This window comes from Schistocerca gregaria, chromosome 1 (assembly GCF_023897955.1).
Source record: "Schistocerca gregaria isolate iqSchGreg1 chromosome 1, iqSchGreg1.2, whole genome shotgun sequence".
In the NCBI taxonomy this organism is placed as follows: domain Eukaryota; kingdom Metazoa; phylum Arthropoda; class Insecta; order Orthoptera; family Acrididae; genus Schistocerca; species Schistocerca gregaria.
In genome coordinates, this window is record NC_064920.1 from 580,800,476 (window position 1) to 580,823,920 (window position 23,445).

The 23,445-nt window shown below is 37.9% G+C and overlaps 1 protein-coding gene across 1 annotated transcript in view; it reads left to right on the forward strand.

Moving 5' to 3' along the window:
* The window catches only part of LOC126357092 (uncharacterized), a 75,466-nt gene extending 52,282 nt beyond the window's left edge, over positions 1 to 23,184 (forward strand). Inside the window, exons 8-9 of the mRNA XM_050007424.1 lie at positions 19,612 to 19,838; positions 21,809 to 23,184. Of these exons, the coding sequence (XP_049863381.1) occupies positions 19,612 to 19,838; positions 21,809 to 21,977 (396 nt within the window). The 3' untranslated portion in view covers positions 21,978 to 23,184. The remainder of the gene's footprint in view (positions 1 to 19,611; positions 19,839 to 21,808) is intronic.
* The last annotated feature ends 261 nt before the right edge of the window (positions 23,185 to 23,445 follow it).

The following is a 23,445-nucleotide window of genomic DNA, read 5'->3' on the forward strand; positions in this document are numbered from 1 at the left end:
CCATCGACCCAAAAATTTTGTGACGCTTACATTTTATAGGGGATCATTTTTTAATTGTGATTGAATAGACATTTGATTAGTTGGAGCAATTAAATGAAAATAAACACACACAGTTTTTTCAGTATTTATAATGAGCTTGTTTTTTGTGAACCACTCAAAGTCTTTTCACAGAACTTTCTGCTGTGGCCTGCAAAGTTTCTGGACTGGATCCAGCGAGCAATATGCTGGTGTCATTGGTAAACAGGATAGTTTTGTGGGACTCATATATCCAACTAAGTCGTCCTCATAAATCAAGAATAGTAGTGGACCTAAGATTGAGCCCTGCGGTACACCATATTTTTATTTTATTCATTTTGTTGAACTCATACTGAAGTGATACTTTCTGCCTGCGGTTTTTTAGGTCTGAACACAACCAGCTATGCGCTACACCTCTTACTCCTCATCTTTCTAATTTTTCGAGCAGAATGTTTTGGTCCAGGGCATCAAAGACTTTTGATAGATCTAGAAAAATACCTGCAGCTAATTTATGTTGATCAAGGGATTTTAAAATGCAGTCTAAGAATTCGAAAATTGCTTTCTGTTTTGATTTAGACTTTCTAAAACCATGTTGTTGTACTGTAAGAGGTGCATATTTATTCATGAAACTTAAAAGCTTGTCATAGAAGAGTTTTTATAGAGTTTTTGAGAAGGACCTTAACTGTGATACAGGTCGGTAGTTCGATATTTTTTTCAGAAGAACCTTTTTTTTTAGCAGTGGTGAAACTTTTGCTGTTTTAAAAATATCTGGAACTACACCAGTTTTTAAAGAGAGGTTGAAAAGTTTTGCTAAGGGGTTGGCTATGTGGTGAACATATGATTTTAATATGAAATCAGGTACTTCATCAAGACCACTTGACACTTTATTGCTTAATGATTTAATTTTACTTATAATTTCATTGGGGTTTCTTTCATAAACATACAAAGAAGCAGTCGAGATCACTGACTTGCTGGAAAAACTTGGGGCTAGTCCTTGACAGTGTATTTGAATGAGGTCTTCAGCTAGTGAAATGAAGTGTTCATTTAATTTTTCCACAACTGAATTTGGGTCTGTGACTTTTGAGCCTTCTAGTGTTAATGAAACATTCTTTTTCTTTGGAGTTGAACTACAAGTTTCTTTCTTTATAACTCTCAATGTGGATTTCATTTTGTTAGATGAGTTTCTTATCAAATTGTCATTCCACATAATTATTGTCTCTTCAAATACTCTACCATAGATTCTTTTGTAGGCTTTTGAATAATCTGCAAATTCTTGGGTTATTCTATATTTCTTACAACAGTACTGCAGAAATCTGTTTCTCTCACTGGAAATTTTTATTCCTTTAGTTACCCATTGCTTATTATTGTTAGGTTTTACTGTTTTTACTACTTTTGGAAATGCTACATTAAAATAGTGAAGAAAGATGCTCTGAAAACTCTTGTACATGCTGTGAACATCATTATGAGTGGCAATGCTTTCCCTGTTTTCATTCGCCAGTAAGAGATTAAAAATTCTAATGTTATCTTCAGAAAAGGTTAGTTTTTTGACTACTATTTTATAGCTACTACTACTTGTTGGCACTTCTATACACAGCAGCTGTGCCTCATGATCGCTATCACCCATGCTCAGTACTCTGCTTGCCAAACTGTAACTTGTTTCTGAGATGAATATTTGGTCAATAATGAAATTTTTGCATACTGTCAATCTTGTTGGGCAGTGTATTGTGGGGATCATATTGAATGTATTGGTCATATTTATCAAATCATCTCTGGTGCCACTGCCTTTTGAAAAATCAATATTGAAATCCCCACAAAGCACTGTCTTTATATTTAATGTACTGATCCTGTTCAGCAGAACCTCTAGTTTATTCATGAAGACTGGCAGGTTTCCAGTTGGTGCTCTATATATGTTAATAACTATGAAAATGAAATTAAGCTCTGGCAGTTTAGTAATGGAAAATTCAAAGTCTTTTTCAAGTGGGTCAATATAGCTTTTACTGACATCATAGAACTTTATTTTTTCTTTCACAAAGATAGCAGAGTCACGATGTTCAGAAAACTCTGGGCAAATATGACTTTCTAATCTATATTCTGAGATTCAGGTTAATTTTACTTCATCATTTCATAGCCAATGTTCAGTAATGCAAATCATGTTTATGTTTAATGCATACTGTAGTAGTGCTTTCAACATGGAAATTTTATTTATGAGTGACTGAACATTATGGTGTAGTATAGCAAAATCTGGGTATTTAGTAACTTTAGTTGAAACGGTTTCTGATTTTTTATCTAATGGCATTTCTAATATAGCACTTACCCTAAAAAATTTTTGGTATCTTTCTTGTGTGTGGCTTCTGTTTGCTGGTGGCAGTCAGCAGGTGAGTTAACTTCTGGAGCTTGTATAAGTTTTACTTCAGCCACATCTGTCCTCTTCAGTTTAAACCATTTCGTAATTTTCGTTTGGCTGACAACTTGATTGTTTGTTTCTCGCCTAATTGGTTTAAACTACTTGGTAATTTGTGTTTGGCCGATGGCACAGCTTGTAACTCGTCTAAAGCACTTCTTAGTCTCCTTTTGTGTGTCACTTATACTTTTTTCTTCACTCTTCTTCGAGATGCGAGTACATATTTTTTCGGCTAGTAATTTCTTTCCTGGCATATTTAAATGAAGTCCATGGACTGTATGGAACCTTTGCTCCAATCTGTTTATATCTACAATATCGATATTCTTAAAGTTAGTGCATATTTCAATGATACACTTGTTTGCAACATTAATTTCGCGGTTCACACGTGACCAGGGTGGTAAATCATGACAATGTGGGATGTTCACAATGAATATATTTGTGTGGGTTAAATTATTTAAACATTTCCTCATTTCTGTAATAACCTTGTATGTCTCATTTCTATAGATGGCGTTTGATCCTCCTATTAACACGGCAAAATCATCTTTATTCAAACTAGCTACGTCAGTTGATGTTGTTAGGTCCATTATTTCACTCAATGGAGCCCCTGGCTTTATGAAACCAGATGCCTTGAAACTAAATGTTCTCAACAACACTGCAGAAATTTCATGGCCGTGACTATCACAAATTGTTTTGTGTCTCACACTTTTTGTAAGGATTTAGGTTCTTCTTCTCACCTGACTAGTGTTGTTTTTTTGCCGCACATATTCTAAATGTTCTTCAGTTTGCAGTTTCGCTGGAGATGCATTTTTTAAAGTAGTTACCTTTGTTGCATTGAAGTCTGTGGTAGTGTAGGTGTGCGCTCTTATTTTCAGAGTTTTTAGAATATCTCCTGATGCAGTATTTTCACTGTTTGACCTACTTACAATGAGCAACGGTTTGCCTACTTTGTTTTCCAACTTTTCAACCCATTCTGACATGTTCACTGAATCCACGGCAGAAAGCATTTCAAAAGAGGTTTTTTTGCACTAAATGTTCACTGTCTTTCAGATCAGATCTTTCACCTTCTGAGTACAACTTCATTCAGTCATTATCTTCCATTTTCCAGAGACTGAGTCTTCTTTCTTTATTAGCGTCTCACATTTTTCAGATTGTAGTTTACTTATTTCCACCTTTTGAGTGTCGATTGTAAACTGTAGACTGGATATCCTTTTGTTCAGCTTCAGTATTTCATTCTTACAACTTGCACACGTTTTCCTTTTACTACTGAAATTTACATTTTTTCGTGGAGACACACGATACACTTTTGACTTGGCCGCCATCTCTAAAACTGAAGTGCTACCTTAGCATAGAGATGGAGAAACAGTTCTGGGAAAAATCATGGCTAGAGAGGGTTCAAAGTGGTGGTTTTGGTGTATTCCAACACAGAAAAAATAAATCTTTCATAAATCAAAACTTCTGTAGGGGAGGCAAATTTAATTGCTGTGCACCTCTGGTTCATGAGCTATTTTCTTGTTACATTCGACAGTGATTAGTTGTATTCTTAAAAAAAAAAAAAAACCTTTTTTCCATAGTTGTTAAGGTGTGTGATTGTCATTTTGGCATATTTGATGAAGATGGGGACTAGAGAAACACAATGTTCAACATAAGTCAACATGTGACTCCTTAAGCTTTTCTGGTGGATATGTTGTAAATAGTCTTCATGAGTTTGCCGCCGGATCACGTGCAAATTCCACAATATTTCCTTGGAGTCAATGTTTTGGAAACCTAAACATGAGTCCTCCATGTATCTAAATTTGTGGAACTTAATTTCATCCACAACATAGGTGTAGCCTCTCAAGAATTAGTTGTGGTCCTGTCTCATTTTGGGAGTGGATATTATCTGACAGAACTGGCATTTGTGCTTTGATACCTTAAATGGTCGTAAATATTTCTGTATCACAGAATATTTAATGTTATATAGTGTGACAGTTTGATTCCTCTCTAGATGTGATCCAACTTAAGATTCTTGTTCCTAGTACTATCCTAGTACTATTAAATGCAGGTGCCTGCCACCTCCACTGAGTGCACCTACAAGGTATACACTGGCATGATCCTTACAAACCCTCTTCTATTCGTCCCTGTCCCCACCAAACACCCATCCTTGCATGCATATGTACATTGCCCAAAAACTAAGCAATTTATTGCCCTTTCTGTGTGTCTGTCACAGCATAGCACTACTTGTATGTGGCAAATAGAGCTCTGATTTCATAAATGTACTACTGATTAAAAGTTTGGTTTTCAGAATACTTGGAGTCTTTAGCAAAAATTTCATAGTCCAGTGATAGAAACATGATACAAATAAAACGTTGACTGAAAGACCATTACAGCCAATAATCTACATCTACAAACATATTCCGCAAGCTAACATATAGTGCGTTTTGGAGATCCTGTACCACTACTAAACATTTCCTTTTCTGTTCCACTCACAGAATGAGGGAGAAACAACTGTCTATATGTCTCTATAAAAGTCTTAATCTCTCTAATCTTATCTTCATGGCCTTATGCAAAATGTACGTTGGCGGTAATAGAATTTCTCTACAGTGAGCCTCAGATGCCGGGTTTCTAAATTTTCTCAATACTGCTCTTTAATAACACTTGTCAGTTGTTTGAACCTACCAGTAACAAATCCAGCAGCTCGCCTCTGAATTGCTTCAATACCTTGCTTTAATCCGACCTGGTGTGGATCACAAAAACTCAAAAGGTACTTAACGGTGGGTCGCACTAGTGTCCTGTTCATAGCCTCTTTTTTTAGAGCTGTCTGCCATTCATCACACCAACTAGAAAATTTGTGTAAGCATCTTGTATCCTCCTACAATCATTGAACAATAGCACCTTTCCATTCAACACAGCATCAGCAGCAAACAGCAGTCCTATCACATTTCCTTGGTGCTCTCCTGAGGATACCATTGTCTTTGATGACCACTTGCCATTGAGGACAATATATTGGGTTCTGTTACTTAAGAAGTCTTCAAGCCATTCATGTACCTGGGTATAATTAATTTAATTGTATTTTTGCACTAATAAAGCAGTTATAATCTTAATTTCAAGTCCAGTGTATCCAAAAGCTGTACATACAGAATTCTATAATTGTGAAGATTTTTCAGTTAGACCATATAATGGTCAGAGAGAAATTTCAGAACCAAATTTTAAACTGCAAAACATTTCTAGGTGCACCTATGGACTCTGTGTATAATTTATTGATTAAGAACTGCAGATTAATACCGAATAAATTAAGGAAGATGTGAATAAATTGAAAAACCCAGAGGTTGTTGAGTGTTTGAAAGTGAGCTTTGGGCAATAACTGACAGAAACAGAGGAAAAGGATACAATATAAGAGTGGTAGCTTTGAGAGATTGTATGGTGAAGGCAGCCAAGGATTAAATAAGCCGAAAGTCAAGGCCCAGAAGAAATCCTTGAATAATCCAAGATACATTTAACTGACGAAAAGGGAAAATATAAAAGTGAAGCAGGTGGAAGGGGGTAGATCATCTAAAAAAATGATACTGACAAAAAAAAAAAAATGCAAAAGCAGGAAAGGCTAAACGAGAAATGTAAGACGGTTTTGATGCTTGCGTGACTGTATATGAGATGGGAAAAAAGATACTGCAAGAAGAATTTGACAAAATTTGACAAAGTTAAAACCAGTCACCTAGAATGGATGACATTCCCATGGAATTATTGAGATATTTGGTAGAGTGAGCTGTAACATAACGGTCACACTTTGTATACAAGATATATGGGACAGAAAAATACCCTCAGGCATCAAGATAAAAAAAAAAATCATTCCAGTTCCATAAAAGGCAGGTGTGAATATGAATCTCTGAGACACTGCACATCGAGCATATAAACTATGCCCCATATCTGAAAAACATATTACTTACAAGCAGAAGCAAAACAGAGTTAGTCAAGCTGTGAGAAATGCAAAACTCGGGCATGCCCATACAATAACTGACAACAGAAATGGACCACTGCCCTATGGAAAAACCTGTGTGGTCTTGGTATAGGCAAAGTAAAAGCTGCTACTGATCCTACAGTTCCAAACGATGAACTGAACTGGTGCTTCACATTACCTACAACCACAGTTGAACCACAAACAAAACAGAGATTCATTGATTACTTCATGGGGGTAAGTGACTGTAGCTCTGAAATATTCTATCTAAACATGTTACTTGCAGTGCCATCAGAAAGCCATTGTATGTATCAGATCAGCATCTACTGGACATAATGACATCACAGTCTAAATGATGAAGTGTATTAATGACCCACTACTGCCCAATATAACAGATTATTGTCAACCAGTCTTTAACCACAAGTGTATGGAAACAGGGACTAGTTAAATCCATTACTTAAAAGGGACATTGCCACAGTACCCTCTGATTACTGACCTATTTGGATGCTTCCCGCACTGTCCAACGCATTAGGACGTATTGTTCATCACCAACTAACAAATGACTTAACTACAATCAACCTACTGGAATAGACTAATACTGATCAGCATCTGTAAACATTGCGGCATATTACCTGCCTTAATAAAGGTAACAGATGATCTGAATCTTGCCGCAGATGCACAAGAGGCAACTATCATATGCTTCTTAGACTTCAGCAAAACCTTTTACACTGTTGAGTATGACATTTTACTTGCCAAACTGAGCAGCTTAAATTTCTTGCCAAGTGCACTGCAAGAGTTTTGTTCATACCTGATGTTTCACCAGCAGTGTAACATACCCGGAACCATAAAGTCACAGTGAAGGTGGGTAGCATTAGGCATCCCTCAGGGCCCAATGTTAGGTCCTGTAATCTTTTCATTGTGTATAAATGATATTTCATTAGTTTTGTCCTCCTGCAAATACTACATACACGCTGATGATTTCCAGCTGTACCCGAGAGCAAAAGCATTAAACCTGAAGACAGTTATCAAGAATCTCATTACTGACGTGGGTGCACTATCAAAATAGGTGGAACGCATATAGAGTTAAAGCTCAGCCCATCCAAAACCCAAGCAGTACTTAATGGTAATTCTGGGCTCATCAGCCCAAAATATCAGGAATGCCTTCAATCTTTGACTATAAATGGGAAAAATATCAACTTCTCTCCTTCAGCAAAGAGTCTAGGAATAATTATAGAAGAAAATCTAAATTGGACTTTGCACATAACTGCAATGAACAGAAGGCATCAGCATCTCTCTGTGCCCTACAGAAATACAAAAATAATCTCTATCTGGACCTGAGTAAGAAACATGTACAAACAGTTATCCTTCCAATTATTGATTAGAGCGATGTTATTCTGGAAGGCCATTCTCAGGAAAGCTTGTGGTACCTGGATCTGGTGTGAATGCTTTTGTTCATTATGCCTGTTATGTTCAACTCTTTGATCATATTTCACCATATTATGCACAAATATCCTGGCTGCATGCAGGCAATTGATGCAAAGATTTCCGTACTCTGTCTTCTTTACTGGCTTATTAATGAAAACTGTCCCTCATATCTCTCATCGATCTTAAATCTCTTGCCTGAACAACTTGACAGAAACGCGTACTCCTATCAGAACAAAATTCTGTGTGTCCCACTCCACACATTGTTCAGCTTCTTTCTTGAAATGCACCTCAGTAGCAGGAACCTGACTCTGGAATAACATCCTACATTATATTATACAACTGAGTAACATCATCATCATCTTCAGAAGATAGTTAATGACATATCTGATAAAGCAACATTAAGGATTACCATTATTCCTGTGTGCACTTGTTACCCTTTTACATCGTTCTTTCCAACTTTCCTCAATTCCCAGCATTCGTAGCCATTGCAGTCTCCTTGAATTTCCTTTCCCCAGAACTCGCTATACCAGAAAAATCTATTTTGTACACATGTAAATTTTTCTTCTGTCTGCCTCTAACGTTATTGTCATCGTTATTCTTATTCTTCTTGTTCTTTTTCATATTGTTATCATCATCATCTTCATCAGCATCATCATCACTATTAGTGGCAGCCGCTGCAATAGTAAAAGTACTGCCAGTATTAACTTTATTACATCGAAGAGCCAAAGAAACTGGTACACCTGCCTAATACCGCTTAGAATCCCCATGAGCACACAAATGTGCCATGACAGGATGTGGTATGGACTCTACTAATGTCTGAAATAGTACTGGAGGGAATTGGCATCATGAGTCCTGCAGGGCTGTTCATAAATCCGTAATATTACAAGGAGGTGGAGATGTTTTCTGAACAACATGTTTCAAGGCATCCCAGATATGCTCAATAATCTTCTTGGTGGCCAGCAGAAGTGTTTAAACTCAAAAGAATGTTACTGGAGCCACTCTGTAGCAATTATGGTCTTGTCGGGTGTTGCATTGTCCTGCTGGAATTACCCAAGTCCGTCGGAATGCACAATGGACATGAATGGATGCAGGTGATCAGAGTGGACGCTTATGTACATGTCACCTGTCAGTGTCATATGTAGACGTATCAGGGGTCCCATATTAATCCAACTGCATGTGCCTCACGCCCTTACAGAGCCTCCACCAGTTTGAACAGTTCCCTGCTGACATGCAGGGTCCATGGGTTCATGAGGTTGTCTCCATACCTGTACATGTCTAGCCATTCGATACAATTTGGAATGAGACTCGTCTGACCAGGCAACACATTTACAGTCGTCAACAGTCCAGTGTCAGTGTTGACAGGCCCAGGCGAGGCATAGAGCATTTGTTGTGTGGTCATGAAGGGTACACAAGTGGGCCTTCAGCTCTGAAAATCCATATCGATGACATTCATTGAATGGCTTGCATGCTGACACTTGTTGATAGCATAGCATTGAAATCTGCAGCAATTTTCGGAAGGGTGCACTGCTCTCATGTTGAACAATTCTCTTTGGTCATTGTTGGTCCCATTCTTGCAGGATCTTTTTCTGGCTGCAGCAATGTCAGAGATTTGATGTTTCAGCAGATTTCTGATATTCACGGTACACTCCAAAAATGGTCATATGGAAAATCCCCACTTAAATGCCACCTCGGAGGTCCTGTGCCCCATCGCTCGTGCACTGACTATAACACCACATTCAGACTCGCTTAAATCTTGATAACCTGCCATTGTAGCAGTAGTAACCAATCTAAGAACTGTGCCGGACACTTGTTGTCTTATTTAGGCATTGATGACCACAGTACCATATTCTGCCTGTTTACATATATCTGTATTTTGAAGATGCATGTGTATACCAGTTTCTTTGGTGCTTCAGTGTATTGCATAGGAAGTATAATTTACTCACTCTGCCACTTGAGACACTCAGATCGTGTAATAACATTTGTCATATTAAAATTGATATTTCTTAGGTAATTATGGTGTAAAAATGGCACTGTATGTGTGAAACCATGGTTTGATGTAAGAGTGATGAGATTAGCTTAAATAAATAAAATAAGTAAATATACTACTGAACCATTAGTTTAATAAGTCACGGTTGCTAGAATGATAAGAATTATTTGCAAAAGACTAGCAAGATTGGTAGAAGCCAACCTAGGGGAAGAGCAGTTAGGTTCGCAGAGAAATGTAGAAGCATGCAAGGCATTACTGCCCTTACAACTTACTGTAGAAGATGGACTGAAAAGGATATAACTAACTTTTTAGCATTTGTAGATTTAGGGAAAGCTGTTGACAGTGTTTATTGGAATACATTATTTGATATACCAAAGGCAGCTGAGATACAATAAAGAGAGTGGAATGTTGTCTACAGCTTGTACAGAAACCAGATTGCAGTTATATGAGTCAAAGGATCTCAGAGGGAGGCAGTAGTTGTACAGCGACCCAGCAGTAAACAAAACCCGAGGAGAAATTTCGAAAGGAAATTAATGTTAAGTGAGAAAAAATAAAAACTTTATAAGATTTGCCATTGACAACATAGTTCTGTCAGAGATGGCAAAGGACTTTAAAGATCAGTTGAATTGAATGGACAGTGTCTTGAAAAGAGGTTATAAGATGAATATCAACAAAAGTAAAACAAGAATAATGGTATGTAGTCAAATCATTTCAGGCGATGTTAAGGGAATTGGTTGAAGAAATGAAACACTAAAACTAGTAATTGAGATTTGTCATTTGGACACCAAAATAACTCATCATGAGTTAAGTAGAGAGTATATAAGATTCAAACTAATAATAGCACAAAAAAAATGTTCCTGGAAAAAAAAATATATGTTAGGAGCCTTTTGCTGGAGGTATTTGTCTGGAGTGTACTCTTGTATGGATATAAAATGTGAATTATAAACAGTTCAGACAAGCAGAGAAAATAAACTACTGAAAAGTGGTGAACAGAAGAATATTGATGGTTAAATGGATAGACTGTATAACCAATGAAGAGGTACTGAATTTAATTGGAGATGAAAGAAATGAATTGCATAACTTAACTTTGGTTGATAGGACACATCCTGAGGCAGCAAGGAACCACAAATATGGTAACAGTGTGATGGTTTTCTTGTGTATGTGTGTGTTTGGGGGGGGGGGGGGGGGGTTGTAATTCTACAACTACAGGAAAACCAAGGCTTGACTACAGTAAGTGTTTTACATTGATATAGGTTGCTGTAGTTATTCAGAGACAGAGATTTTCACAGGATAGACTAGCATGGAGGTCACATCAAACCAGTTTTCAAATTTAAGACCACAGTAATGACACCAAAGGAAAACAATTTGTTATGACCGGTCAGACAAAGATATTACCAAGAAAACTGCTAGAGACTTTAATGAAGCTTGTGACAAGACTGTTGTTAATAATAAATAGTACAAAAAGTAACATTAATATTGTTTCACTGTAAAAGAATTCTGGACAATTTGACAGGCCCTAAGGTTCGTGGACTTTCAATCAGTATTATGAAGCTTTTCATGATGCCAATTGCAGAAAGATTTTCTGGAGGCCTGGTATGGATGACTCCTGAGTGCGATATAATGGGGAATGTTTTAGCATTGACTAGCTTCCACTTACATATTATGTGGAATGCAAAGATTTTAGGCTGTATTTTCTGAGTTTTATTTACCTAAATGTTATTTGGTCTATTGTGCTCAGCTGAGCTGTAAGTGATAGGTGTGTGGTCAGCAGATTACTGGAATTCTGTGTTTTCAAGAATCAGGGATAGTTTGTATTTTTAATTCAGCATTGTAATTTTTGCTTTTATTGTTGCCCCCATGATGTGTTGGCGTGATAAAGTTTATGTGGACCCTTTGGCTATATATGTAGAGGTTTTAGATGCAGTACCACACCTTCAGCAGTTGTAATTTTACAGAGAAACCTTCTGCTATTTGGCAATTTCTCGTGGAAAACACCTTCTTTTCGAAAATCATAGTGTATGTGTGTGTCTCCATTTCATAAGCAGATATTTAACCACACCATATGAGTATGCAGAGGGTGAGCATGATAGAACTTGTCATGTAGTGGTTCTGAAGTCCATCAGTTTTCACTTGTTGCTTGTTCCTTACATGCGAGTGACCAATCAAGCAAAGGGTAGTCTCAGTCTGATTATTGTGGAAATAAGTTGGAGCAATTCTGTTCTCCGTCATTTTTGTGTCTATGTAGAATTATTCTGTGTGTGCAGGACTTTTGAGTAATGCAACCTGTATTTTGACATGGAGGCCCCTAAGACACGATACAAATTGCAGAGATGTGTCTTCAAACAGGTAATATTTCCAAAACTTTATGGCAAGGCTGGAAAAGAACAAGCATTAAAGGAATTTGAGATGTTTCCCTCCCTTTGGTAGAACTGACAGAAATGGTGAAGTCTGGCTTTTATTTCTTTTTTATTTGATTTGTCTTCAGCTTTCCATTAATTCCAGTTTCTGATCTCATTCCCTGGTATTTGTTGTTGTGGTCTTCAGTCCAAAGATTGATTTGATACAGCTCTCCTTGCTACTCTATCCTGTGCAAGCCTCTTAATCTCCAAGTGACTACTGCAGCCTACAGCCTTGTGAATCTGCTTACTGTATTCATCTCTCGCTCTCTCTCCCACTATGATTTTTACACACACACCCCTCCCTCCCCCCCCCCCCCCCCCCCCCACACACACACAAAAGCTTCTTTTCTCTTCTTGTCTAAACTATTTATTTGTCCATTTTTCACTTCCCTACGTGGCTACACTCCATACAAATATTTCCATAAAGGACTTCCCGACACTTAAATCTATACTCTATATTAAGAAATTTCTCTTTTTCAGAAATTCTTTTCTTGCCACTGCCAGTCTACATTTTATATCCTCCTTGCTTCAACCATTATCAGTTATTTTGCTTCCCAAATAGCAAAACTCCTTTACTACTTTAAGTGTCTCATTTCCTAATCTACACCCCTTAGCATCACCTGATTTAATTCGACTACATTCCATTATCCTCATTTTGCTTTTATTGATGTTCATCTTGTATCCTCCTTTCAAGACACTGTCCATTCCATTCAACTGCTCTTCCAAGTCCTTTGCTATCTCTGGCAGAATTACAGTGTCATTGGCAAACTGCAAAGTTTTCATTTATTATTCGTGGACTTTAATTCCTACATCAAATTTTTCTTTTGTTTCTTTTACTTCTTGCTCAGTATACAGATTGAATAACATTGGGGGTAGGCTACAACTGTGTCTCCCGCCCTTCTAAACACTGCTTCCCTCTCATACCCCTCGACTCTTTATAACTGTCATTTGGTTTTTGTACAAATTGTAAATAGCCTTTGACTCCCTGTATTTTACCCCTGCCACCTTTAGAATTTGAATGGGATTATTCCAGTCAACTTTGTCAAAAGCTTTATATAAGTCTACAAATGCTATAAACATAAGTTAATCTTTCTTAACCTATCTTCTATGAGAAGTCATAGGGTCAGTGTTGCTTCACATGTTCCTAAATTTCTCCAGAATCCAAACTGATCTTTCCTGAGGTTGGCTTCTACCAGTTTTTCCATTCTTCTGTAAAGGAATCGTGTTAGCATTTTGCAACTGTGATTTATTAAACTGATAGTTTGGTAATATTCAAGCCTGTGAGCACCTTCTTTCTTCGGAATTGAAATTATTGCATTCTTCTTGAAGTGTGCAGGTATTTCACCTGTCTCATACATCTTGCTCACCAGGTGGAAGAATTTTGTCATGTTTGGCTATGCCAAGGCTATCAGAAGCTCTGACAGAATGTTGTCTACTCCCGGGGCCTTGTTTCAACTGAAGTCTTTCAGTGCATTGTCAAATTCTTCATGCAGTATCATATCTCCTTTCTCATCTTCATCTATATTCTCTCCCATTTCCATAATATTGCCCTCAATTATATCTCCCTTATATAAACCCTCTATACACTCCTTCCACCTTTCGGCTTTCCCTTCTTTGCTTAGGACTGGTTTTCCATCTGAGCTCTTGATATTCATAAAGGTGTTTCTCTTTTCTGTGGAGATCTCTTTGGTTTTCCTGTATGCAGTATCTATCTTATCCCTAGTGATATATGCTTCTACATCTGGTACTTATATACATCATAGCCTTTGATCCAGAGAGCTCGAACACTGGCAGACAAGGAGAGCCTCACTGAAGAATTACAGCACCTATTAATAATGTTCTGAGGAATCATTGCTCAGATTGGCATATTTAGTGGATGTTGCATTTAGAATCAACATTTGAGACAAAGCTTGAAACTAAGAAACAGAAGAGTGAAGAATGACTTACTTGCCTTATTCTGGCCCAGTCTCTGGAAAGGATCAGTAGATTCCCATGGAAACGTTCCAGCCATTGTGTTTCAGCCCCATCAACAAAGACCAAGCAAGGTAGCTCAGTGGGTAACAAACTGGACACAAGAGTTCAAATCTCCAGCCATCCAGATTTTGATTTTCCACGGTGTCCCTAAATTGCTTATGGCAATCCCAGGATGGTTCCCTTGAAAGGGTAAGGCTGATTTTTCCTTATCGTTCCTTTATCTGGGCTTGTACTCCATTTCCAACGACCTCATTGTTAGCGAGATGTTAAACTCTTAATCTTCCTTCCTTCCCATAAACAAAAATAAGTCTTTGTAATGTTGAAAGTGATCTAGGTCTCCAAAAACCAAGTGTGTACGACATTCCATGCGAATGTGGCATGTCGTATTTTGATCAGACTATTAGGACAGTTGAGCAAAAATGCAAGGAGCATCGGTGATATACCTGACTAGAACTGGATCATCTGTCACTGAACACTGTCTTGAATATTATAAAAGATGTCAGAAAATTTAATAGACTGAGAAAGACGTTTCAGTTAAAGAAACCACTCAATTTATTAAGATCTTGCCAGCCATCTTGTCATCAGAACATCAAAGAGCATAGTGAGCTTCAGAAGTCCATCTCTGCCATCAGTAGCAGTATGACACCAACAAAACTTCACAGTGAAGATGGAGTTCAAGCATTGAATATGAGTAATAACACAGCTCACAGCATCTTAACATGATGCCTATGTTGGATGTTTGAAGTAGTGTGCATTAAAATGAGAAATGGACCAAACATGCAAATCATGCTAAAAAAAAACTCGAGAAATCACATTATTATTATTATTATTTATTATTATTATTATTATTATTATTATTATTATTAAAAAGGAGGAGGAGGATTATTCACAATGAATTTCTTTGGATGCATTATATCTTCTACAATGGGCAGTCAAATGAAACCAAGACAGGTTGGGAAAAGTAAGAAATGGTTCATTATTTCAAAAGTAATTGCCATAGGTGTTAATACATTTATCCTGCTGAGAGGCAAGATGATCAGTGGCTTTGTGGAAAAATGTTTGCAGTTGCCTGTGGAACCATGATTGGACCAATCTTCATCTGAAGCAGATAGAAGGCTGCAAATGTCTTTCTTTAGGACTCCAAAATTGCAGGAATTGCATGGAGAGAGAGGTTGGAATGGTATGGAGTATGTGTGAAGGCTTCTCAGCAAAACTTCAGCTGCAAACTCAAAACAACACAAATGCCACCTCTGGAAAAGTTGTGATAACCTTTTTCTTTGAATGAAAGGGCCTGCTGTTCATTGACTATCTGGAACACGGCACCACAATTAATGCACAGTAGTATGTGGTGGCTTTGTAGAAGCAGAGGTGCCCCCATCAAGTCTAAATGCCAGGGAATGTTGTTGGATAACCTCATTCTATTGCAGAGTTGCCTGCCCACAAGTTGCCAAGACTGTTTAGAGTATGCTTCGGAAGTTTTGCTGGGAAGCCCTTACACATCTTCCATAAGTCCCAACCTCCCCCCTCCCCCCCCCCCCCCCATGCAATTTCCATAATTTTGAAGCCCTGAAGAAAGACACTTGGATGAAGATTAAGTTTATTAGAATGAAAACAAAATTTCATGTGGTCATGGTCGTGATCGATATTCCTAGGCCTTGATGGGAAAAACTCTGGAACAGAAAATTGTGGGGATTATTCTGTCTGGATGGTTGACACCTTGCGAGAGCACACCAGGTTGATATGCTTTCTGGAATGGGAGTTATGAGGCAGTTAGAACTTGATCATTACTGTGCCCACAAGGTGCATGGCATGAGTCGGCACCCACTTGGTGACCCCTGGAAAAAATTATTCCCCCAGACTATATCCTGAAAGGCATAGCGGTGGCAGTATAGACAGCAGCAGTGACAATACAGACACCAGATGCGAGGCCAGAGAGGGACTGTAGGAGACCATGATATTGGTGCAGTTGCCAGTGCAGGTGCCAGTTGAGTTTTGAAAGTGTGGATTAACTTCTCTGACAGTCCATTTTAAGCAGTGTTAAATGGTGCTTTATGTGCCAAAGCTATGCAGTTCTCCACACAAAAACTGCAAAACTCTGCTGATGTGCACTGAGGACCATGTCCCCCCTCCCCCTGACTTCAGCATCAGGGCAAGCTGGCTACTGCTGCTTCAACTTCAGCATCATATAAAAGCAGGCTTCAGGAGCCATATCAATCTGAGGGTCTTGTTCCAAGGGTAGACACGATGGGATGTTTACAGTGGCGTGTTGCATTGTGGACCGATGCTAGATTCCATAGTGGTACCCAAAGAGAAAAATGCCCATCTCTGCAGGCAGTTGTTGCTCCTGGTCTGTGTACCAGCATGATCCATTAACAGGATGAATCTCCATTCATACAGATAATTCTGAAAGTTTTTCAACACAGACATTATTTGATTGTAATTTCGCTGCAGTTGCATTGATGTCTTGGAAACAAATGCAGTCAGGTGGTCAATGTGAGAAAGACCTGCACCCAAGTGCAGTCAGACGCATCTGTCACCAGTATCAGGGATTTGGAAGGATTGTACACCATGAGGCACGTCGAGTGAATTGATCCTGTTTGTGCTCTTGAAAAGTGTTGTCACAAGCAGAGGACCATTACTACTAAACATTCCTGCAAAGGAGCTTATGTAGTGGTTTGGCAATGGCTACCACATGGGGAATGAATTTTCTGCAGTGGTTCAGTTGACCTAACACTGATTTGAGTTATGCTGAAAACATATGCCAGATATTTCACCTGCAACATTTTTCCTTATTACATTTCAAATTAGCCCATTGGAGCATGCCAAACAAGAATTTGAAATTATGTGTAAGATCCTGCACATTTTTACCAGTGACAGTGATATTCTCCAAATAATTTGTTGTCCCTAGAATGTCCCATATGAATTGTTCCAAATAGTGTTGGAATTTGTTTGGTGCGCTGATGATACCAAAGGGTGGACAATTATATTGAAAAAGACGAAATAGGATGTTGATGACCAAGATATATTTGGAGGCTCCGTCAATGGAAGCTGCAAGTAAGTATCCTGTGGTTCCATTTCTGCAAAAACTTCACCTCCAGCAAGGCGCACCATGATATCCTTCACTTTAAGAATAGGGTATGTGTCAATGATGAACTGGGCATCTCCACCAATCCTGAATGATCTACTTGGTTTCCTAACGATCGCTATAGGTGTGACCCACTGACTGTAATGGGGTCAGAAGTCTTCCTTCCTGCAAGCATTGCAGCTAAAGATGAGGCTTGTTGTGTAAAGCAAACAGAACATTCTATGCTTTAAGAAAACCTATGTTCACTGAAGGACAAAGATAAGTGCACTTCAAAATTGGTGACACTGGTTTATGGATGTGAGAAAACCGAGGCATATTTTGCACAACATTTATGACGGTAGAAGCTCGGGACAGACAGTTTAATGCGATTGATTGAACTGTGGACTTCCAAACCAAGGGCATCGAGTACATTCTATCACAAAACGTTCATGGACCAGCTGATGTGTCGATCACAAAGATGTCGGCTGTCAGGAAGGCTGTTGGTACTGAACTTGACTGCTCAATGGACACTTTACTTCGATGGTGTCATTACTATAGCTTTACAGCTGCATAGAAAACGGTTTAGGGGAGGGGAACCCAGGTGGCAATACATTTCTCATAACAGCTTGTTGCTTGATCTGCAGTACCAGGAAAACTGTTTGCACAAAGGATATGAACAATGGAAATGGCAATCCCTCGAATGGCCTTGCAACTGGGCTACCCACTCCCTTTATGACTGTCCATTTTGTGTACAACAGCTGAAAAACTTGCTGTGGGCAGCTGCGGAGTTCACTTGAGAGCCAAAATAGTCCAACAAACAGGGTTCTGAACGTTCATAATGCAAAGCATGAGACTTGACCTCAGAATTGAGCTGTTGCAACAGATGATAAACTTCTGCTGCTGCTAGGGGGGGGGGGGGGGGGGGAGACCACACTGCTGGGCGTCATCTGATATCCAATGGGTGATGATGTGCTGTTCAAGGGGGCTGTGCCTTCACCTTTTTGTCAAACACTGGACACAGTGAAAATTCTATCCAGGATCCCTTTACCAACAAGTTGATGTGAGACAACCATGTACAGATTCCTGGTGGCAAGGTTGTGATGGCAGCCATCATCTGTAACATTAACTCCTGAGCCTATTGCATGATTTGGAAAAGCTGTAAGACCTAAATGGTCACACCCATAAATGTAGACACACTGGAGCGAATAACAAACGTTAGTCTACCAGAAACTTGGAAGGCACATACAGAGACAACGTCTACATGGGGCATAATGCAAATATACAAAGTGAGTCCACAGAAAACATAATTCCATATTGAAGCAGCTCATACCAGTTTTAGCACAGAGAAACCAAAGCCCAGGTGGACAATGCAAAGTAAATTTATTAAACTGAACATAAAACTTCAACTCTCCTTCTTTGGAGCATAACTAGCCAACATAGGTAATTTTTCACAATTAAGTTTCTGTCTTTCAAATGAGAGAAAAAGAAATGTTAAGCCCTGAGGACTAACCTCTACAAAAAATATGAATAACAATTATTAGAAACAATGTGTGGTTCACAAAGAGTGTCCAAGCATACGACACTTGTGTTGGGCCAAATACCAAAGTCCAGGAGGTCCACACTGAGAGGTCTCTGTGTAGCTTGAGGGTGATTGCTGGGTGCTCCACATCACACTGGAGGCATAAGATTGGTAGGCTGATAAGGGCCGACAGGTTGTGGGATGACTCTAGGAAAGCTTCAGACTGAGGAACCGCAGCAGTGGTTTATGTAATTGCCCAGAGAACACATCTATTGAGAATGGCGAGTGCTAGTTTAAATATTACTGAAGTGCCAGAACACAGTGACTCCGGTTTTTGAGCACATGAACCTGCATAAGCAATTAAAGCTATGCCAACTGTGCCCTCTGGTAGTGATACCGCAACCACCTGCCAGTGAGGCATGCCCTCAGAATTGCAGTGGGATGTTAGCCAATGTAGCCCCTGTGACCTGTGACATAGGCCACCTGTGATGCAATTCTGCAGTAGTGGAGGTCTGTGAGCCATGACATAGCAATAATGATCAAGATGGTCTGCACTAGCAATTTATATGGATATTCCAACTGCATTCATAAACTGCAATCGGCGTCTCACTTACATATGTAATCTTACTCGTTCTTATGACTGTTGTTGTGACATTTCTTGCTACAAAGCTATTATGACATGTTTATGATGTTGTTGTATGTATTAGGAAATAAGGTACATCACAGTGCTGGCATGAATTTTGAAGAGCTGTTTTGTGTTTTTTTTTATTCAACTTTTTAGATGAAAAGTGTATTAGTGTATGCTGAACATATTTTCAGACATGTACAGTCTCCGTTTACATGCTTTATAATGTATCTGCAAAAATTATAAATATTATTTTGCCTTTTCTTCCTGTCAGTGGCAAACCAGTGTCAATGGCTTAAACCATCTGGAGGCTCGTCTGAAACACTGTCTGGAATACTTCCCTCACACAGAAGTTTCAGACCAGTATAGTTTCCTCTGTTTGGACCCTAACTGGGATATGCTGCATAGAGGAGGGCCATGGGGACCATCAGAACTTGATACAGTGAGCTGCCTACATGAAAGCTTTATTCATTCACCAAATCTTACGGAAATTGTTGTAAGGTAAATGTATATTTTTAGTTATGAATTGTCTGAGTAACAGCATCTTCACTAACCTGAGGATCAACATGCAGAATTAAGATACTTGTTAACTGAAGTACATGTTTTACATGACAACTTGTCTGAATAACACAGTATATACAATAATTTTACTATATATATATATGGTAACCAGTTTAAGCCAGTATAAGTCATTTTCAGATCCAAAACATCTTTGTAGCAAGTGGTGTGCATTTTCAATTCTGAGGGTGGTCTATACTGGCTGAAATCTGTTTTCAAAAATATCAAATGTAGACTATGTTATTCAGACAATAAAGAATATACAGCTCACTGTGGTGTATCCATAATGAAATAATTCTGTCTTGTAGTTACATGAGAACATTTTTCCTGCATACGCTGTATTTATTAACAATTACAAGAGTCAATGTTAATAAAAACAGTCTATGCAGGAAGTATGTTCTCATACAAGACATATATTTTACAGTGCACGAAAGAATGCAATAGATATAGAAGTATGAAAACAAGAATTTATAAGGTGAGGGCAATGAGAGGTGTTCATGCTGGAGATGATAATTTTCAGTATGAATTAAGGAAGTAAAAGTAGATGTACTGGGAAGATCTTTATTTCTGAACATCCAAGATATTTTACCATGTACAGATTGAGGTGGTATAGTAGTTGAGACACTAGAGTCACATTCAGGAAGAGCAAAGTTCAATCCATGTCCGCCTATTCAGGTTTAGGGTTTCTATGGTTTATCTGAAGTGACTGTAGTGAATGGTGGGATGATGGCTTTGAGCTGAATCATTGTGATTCCCTCCCCCCATTTCCTTTTGGATAGTATGCTACTGAAGTTACCCTTGACAGCATATTTAACTCTTCTTACCTTTCATTATACTAATTCTTTTGGTAATGCCAGAGTATAGAATGAGTTCTTTTCCACATTTCTTTAAGTGATATTTTTTATATCAACTTTCTAATGTCTCACTCATGTCACAATAAAGGACATAAACAAAAATAGTATTGCTGTTATTATAATGAGAATCCTTGTTCATAATTTCATGTAATTTTAATATGCAAGTTTCTCAGTGTGGATCATCTTTCAAGTGTATAAAAATTTAAAGGTGCTGTTTGTTGAAAATTTTTATTAATTAACACAGAGTTAGACATTGTACACGTGACAGAGAAATCTGAAGAGAATTATATTGTTCCTGGCAGATTTAGCTTGTTGTTGTTGTTGATCATGGTAGACAGTGCATTTTTTAAATCTACACATTGTGTTGTGGAATAAGGTGTGCAGATAAACATTAAACAGGTACAGGTCTCCCATTGTAGCTATGACACATAACTATTAATGGTGGAAAATGCTAAGGATCTTAGTGTGTGGAACTGAATTAGATGTGAAATTATGCTATGGGAAATACTGCGTGAAGTGCTGTTGTTAGCACAGTTCTTTTTCTTTGAAGCCACTTTTTTTCATGTTGCCAGTGATATATTGTCACTACACCTTCTTGATTTAGTGATGAAATCAGTGAAGTATTATTAATATGTTTGTAAAATTGTCTTGGTACTGTGTTCACTCTCATCCCACAACCTATTCTCTCAACCAACATTTGATCTTAAATACTATTCTTCCAGGTTTTTGTTGTTTTATTTCTGGCAAGGAAGCTAATTTACTCATTAGTAATTAAATTCCTACTTGTTGCTCTCTGGTGATGGGATTCTATTCCATAACATGATTTCGTATTGTTATATCAGTGTGGCGGCTTCTGTGACACAGGTGGTTTCGGCCTTATACCCGTGTTTTCCTTCCAAAGAATACTTCTGATTCCAGTAGCTTGAGATCCTGACATTTTGCTTTTTGTTGTCAGCAATCTGAAACATTTTGAAAACCGTACTTACTTTTTGACTATTGGAATTTTATGATTTTGGACAGTCCCTAATACAGTTTCAAATATATTCCTTTTAATTCCAGGTGTGAAGATAGGACAGTTTATGGTTATCAGTGTGGAAATACAGAAGTATTCTATCAACAGAGTACTGGCGATACAGCTGGTTTACCCACACCATCTGACCTAATGGGAACTGTTTCATTGAAAGCTAGACGCAGATTGGAACGTGATCATGGAATAGTGCTACTGTAATGCTTTATTGTTGTGCATTTGTGTAGAAGTTAAACTTCTCATGCCTGTCCAGAAATGTGATATAATTGTAAAGGCTTTATGGAAAGATTTTCTATTTATGCCTAAGTTTTATTTGCATTTATAAAATGTAAATATTTTATTTATATGACATATTTGCTCCAGATTGTAGAAAAAAAGCAGTCTGTTCAGTCAATGTGATGTTTTATTATGTCTTTGCAAAATTTTAAAACATTTGCTTCATAAAAAGATTTTAAAATAAAATCATTCCATTAGTCTTTAATTTGTTAAAATGTGTAACTAGATACTTAATAATGAAGCAATTGTTTTGAAAAATAGTGTGAATGGAAGGAAGTAACATGGTGATTTAGTTTTTACTCTCAAGTTTGATTAACATTAAAACAATTTCAATCAAATTCTCTTTGTAGTATTGGGTGCCACACAATGCCACTGTCATAAGAGATTAGTATTTATACTCTGTAATGTGATTATGTTATTACATATTGTTTTGTTAATCATATTTAATTTTTATAATTATTAGCATATTTTAACAGCTTAACTCAAATTATTTGAAGCACACACTTACTAGTCAGTGTCCTTAAATGTAATGAATGAAACCTTTATGCTAACAGACTTCTGTAATTAGCCTACAGTACAAATATTTTAGTTTTAAGCCATCATTTTGCTTGATGTCCCAACTGTTTGTATATGATACGTGTGTTTGTAACCATTAACAAGTGAGGAGACAGAGATAAAAAACATGCTGGCCCATTGTACTGTGCTGGACAGACCTTCCAGGTGGCAAACAAATTTGAATTATAGAAAAAAGGAATACAGTTATTATAGAAGTTGCTGTAGGTATTTACATTCCAGGTAATGTGTATATTATAAACAACCATGTTTAGCAATTGTGTGTTTTGACCGAATCCTATAGTGAATGAAGAATGGGTTGATAAAATGTTAAATAATAATGAGAATTCAAAGGGCTCTCCCCGATTGCAAGGGGTAGAAGAGAATTTAACAGAATAAAATGCATCTGATCAAAGCATTATCTGCAGTGGATACACACTAGAGTGGTGTTTAAGGTATTAGCCCTTACTTTTCACTGAAAGGTGGCACTTCTGCTCACAGTAGCCATCTGTGACGGGATTTATCAGTATTGTTCATGAGCCAGAAAGAAAACAAATAAAAAAACACAAATAACCTAAAAGTGACTTCTCTTATTTCTTTTGTAAACTGTTTTTCTGCATTTTTGTTTATGTATAACTTACAGTTGGAATAATGCAAGACAATTAACTGCTCACAGTGGTCAATATTTGGCATTTGAATCATCTCCACTGAAGAGAGGATCTACCCAAGCTATTTTCTGTAATATCCTTTCTTCCTAGAGATGCTAGTCTAACAAGGTATGAGGAATGCTGCTGAGAAGCTCGGGAGGTAGGAGGGAAGTTTTGAGGCATGTGATGCGTGG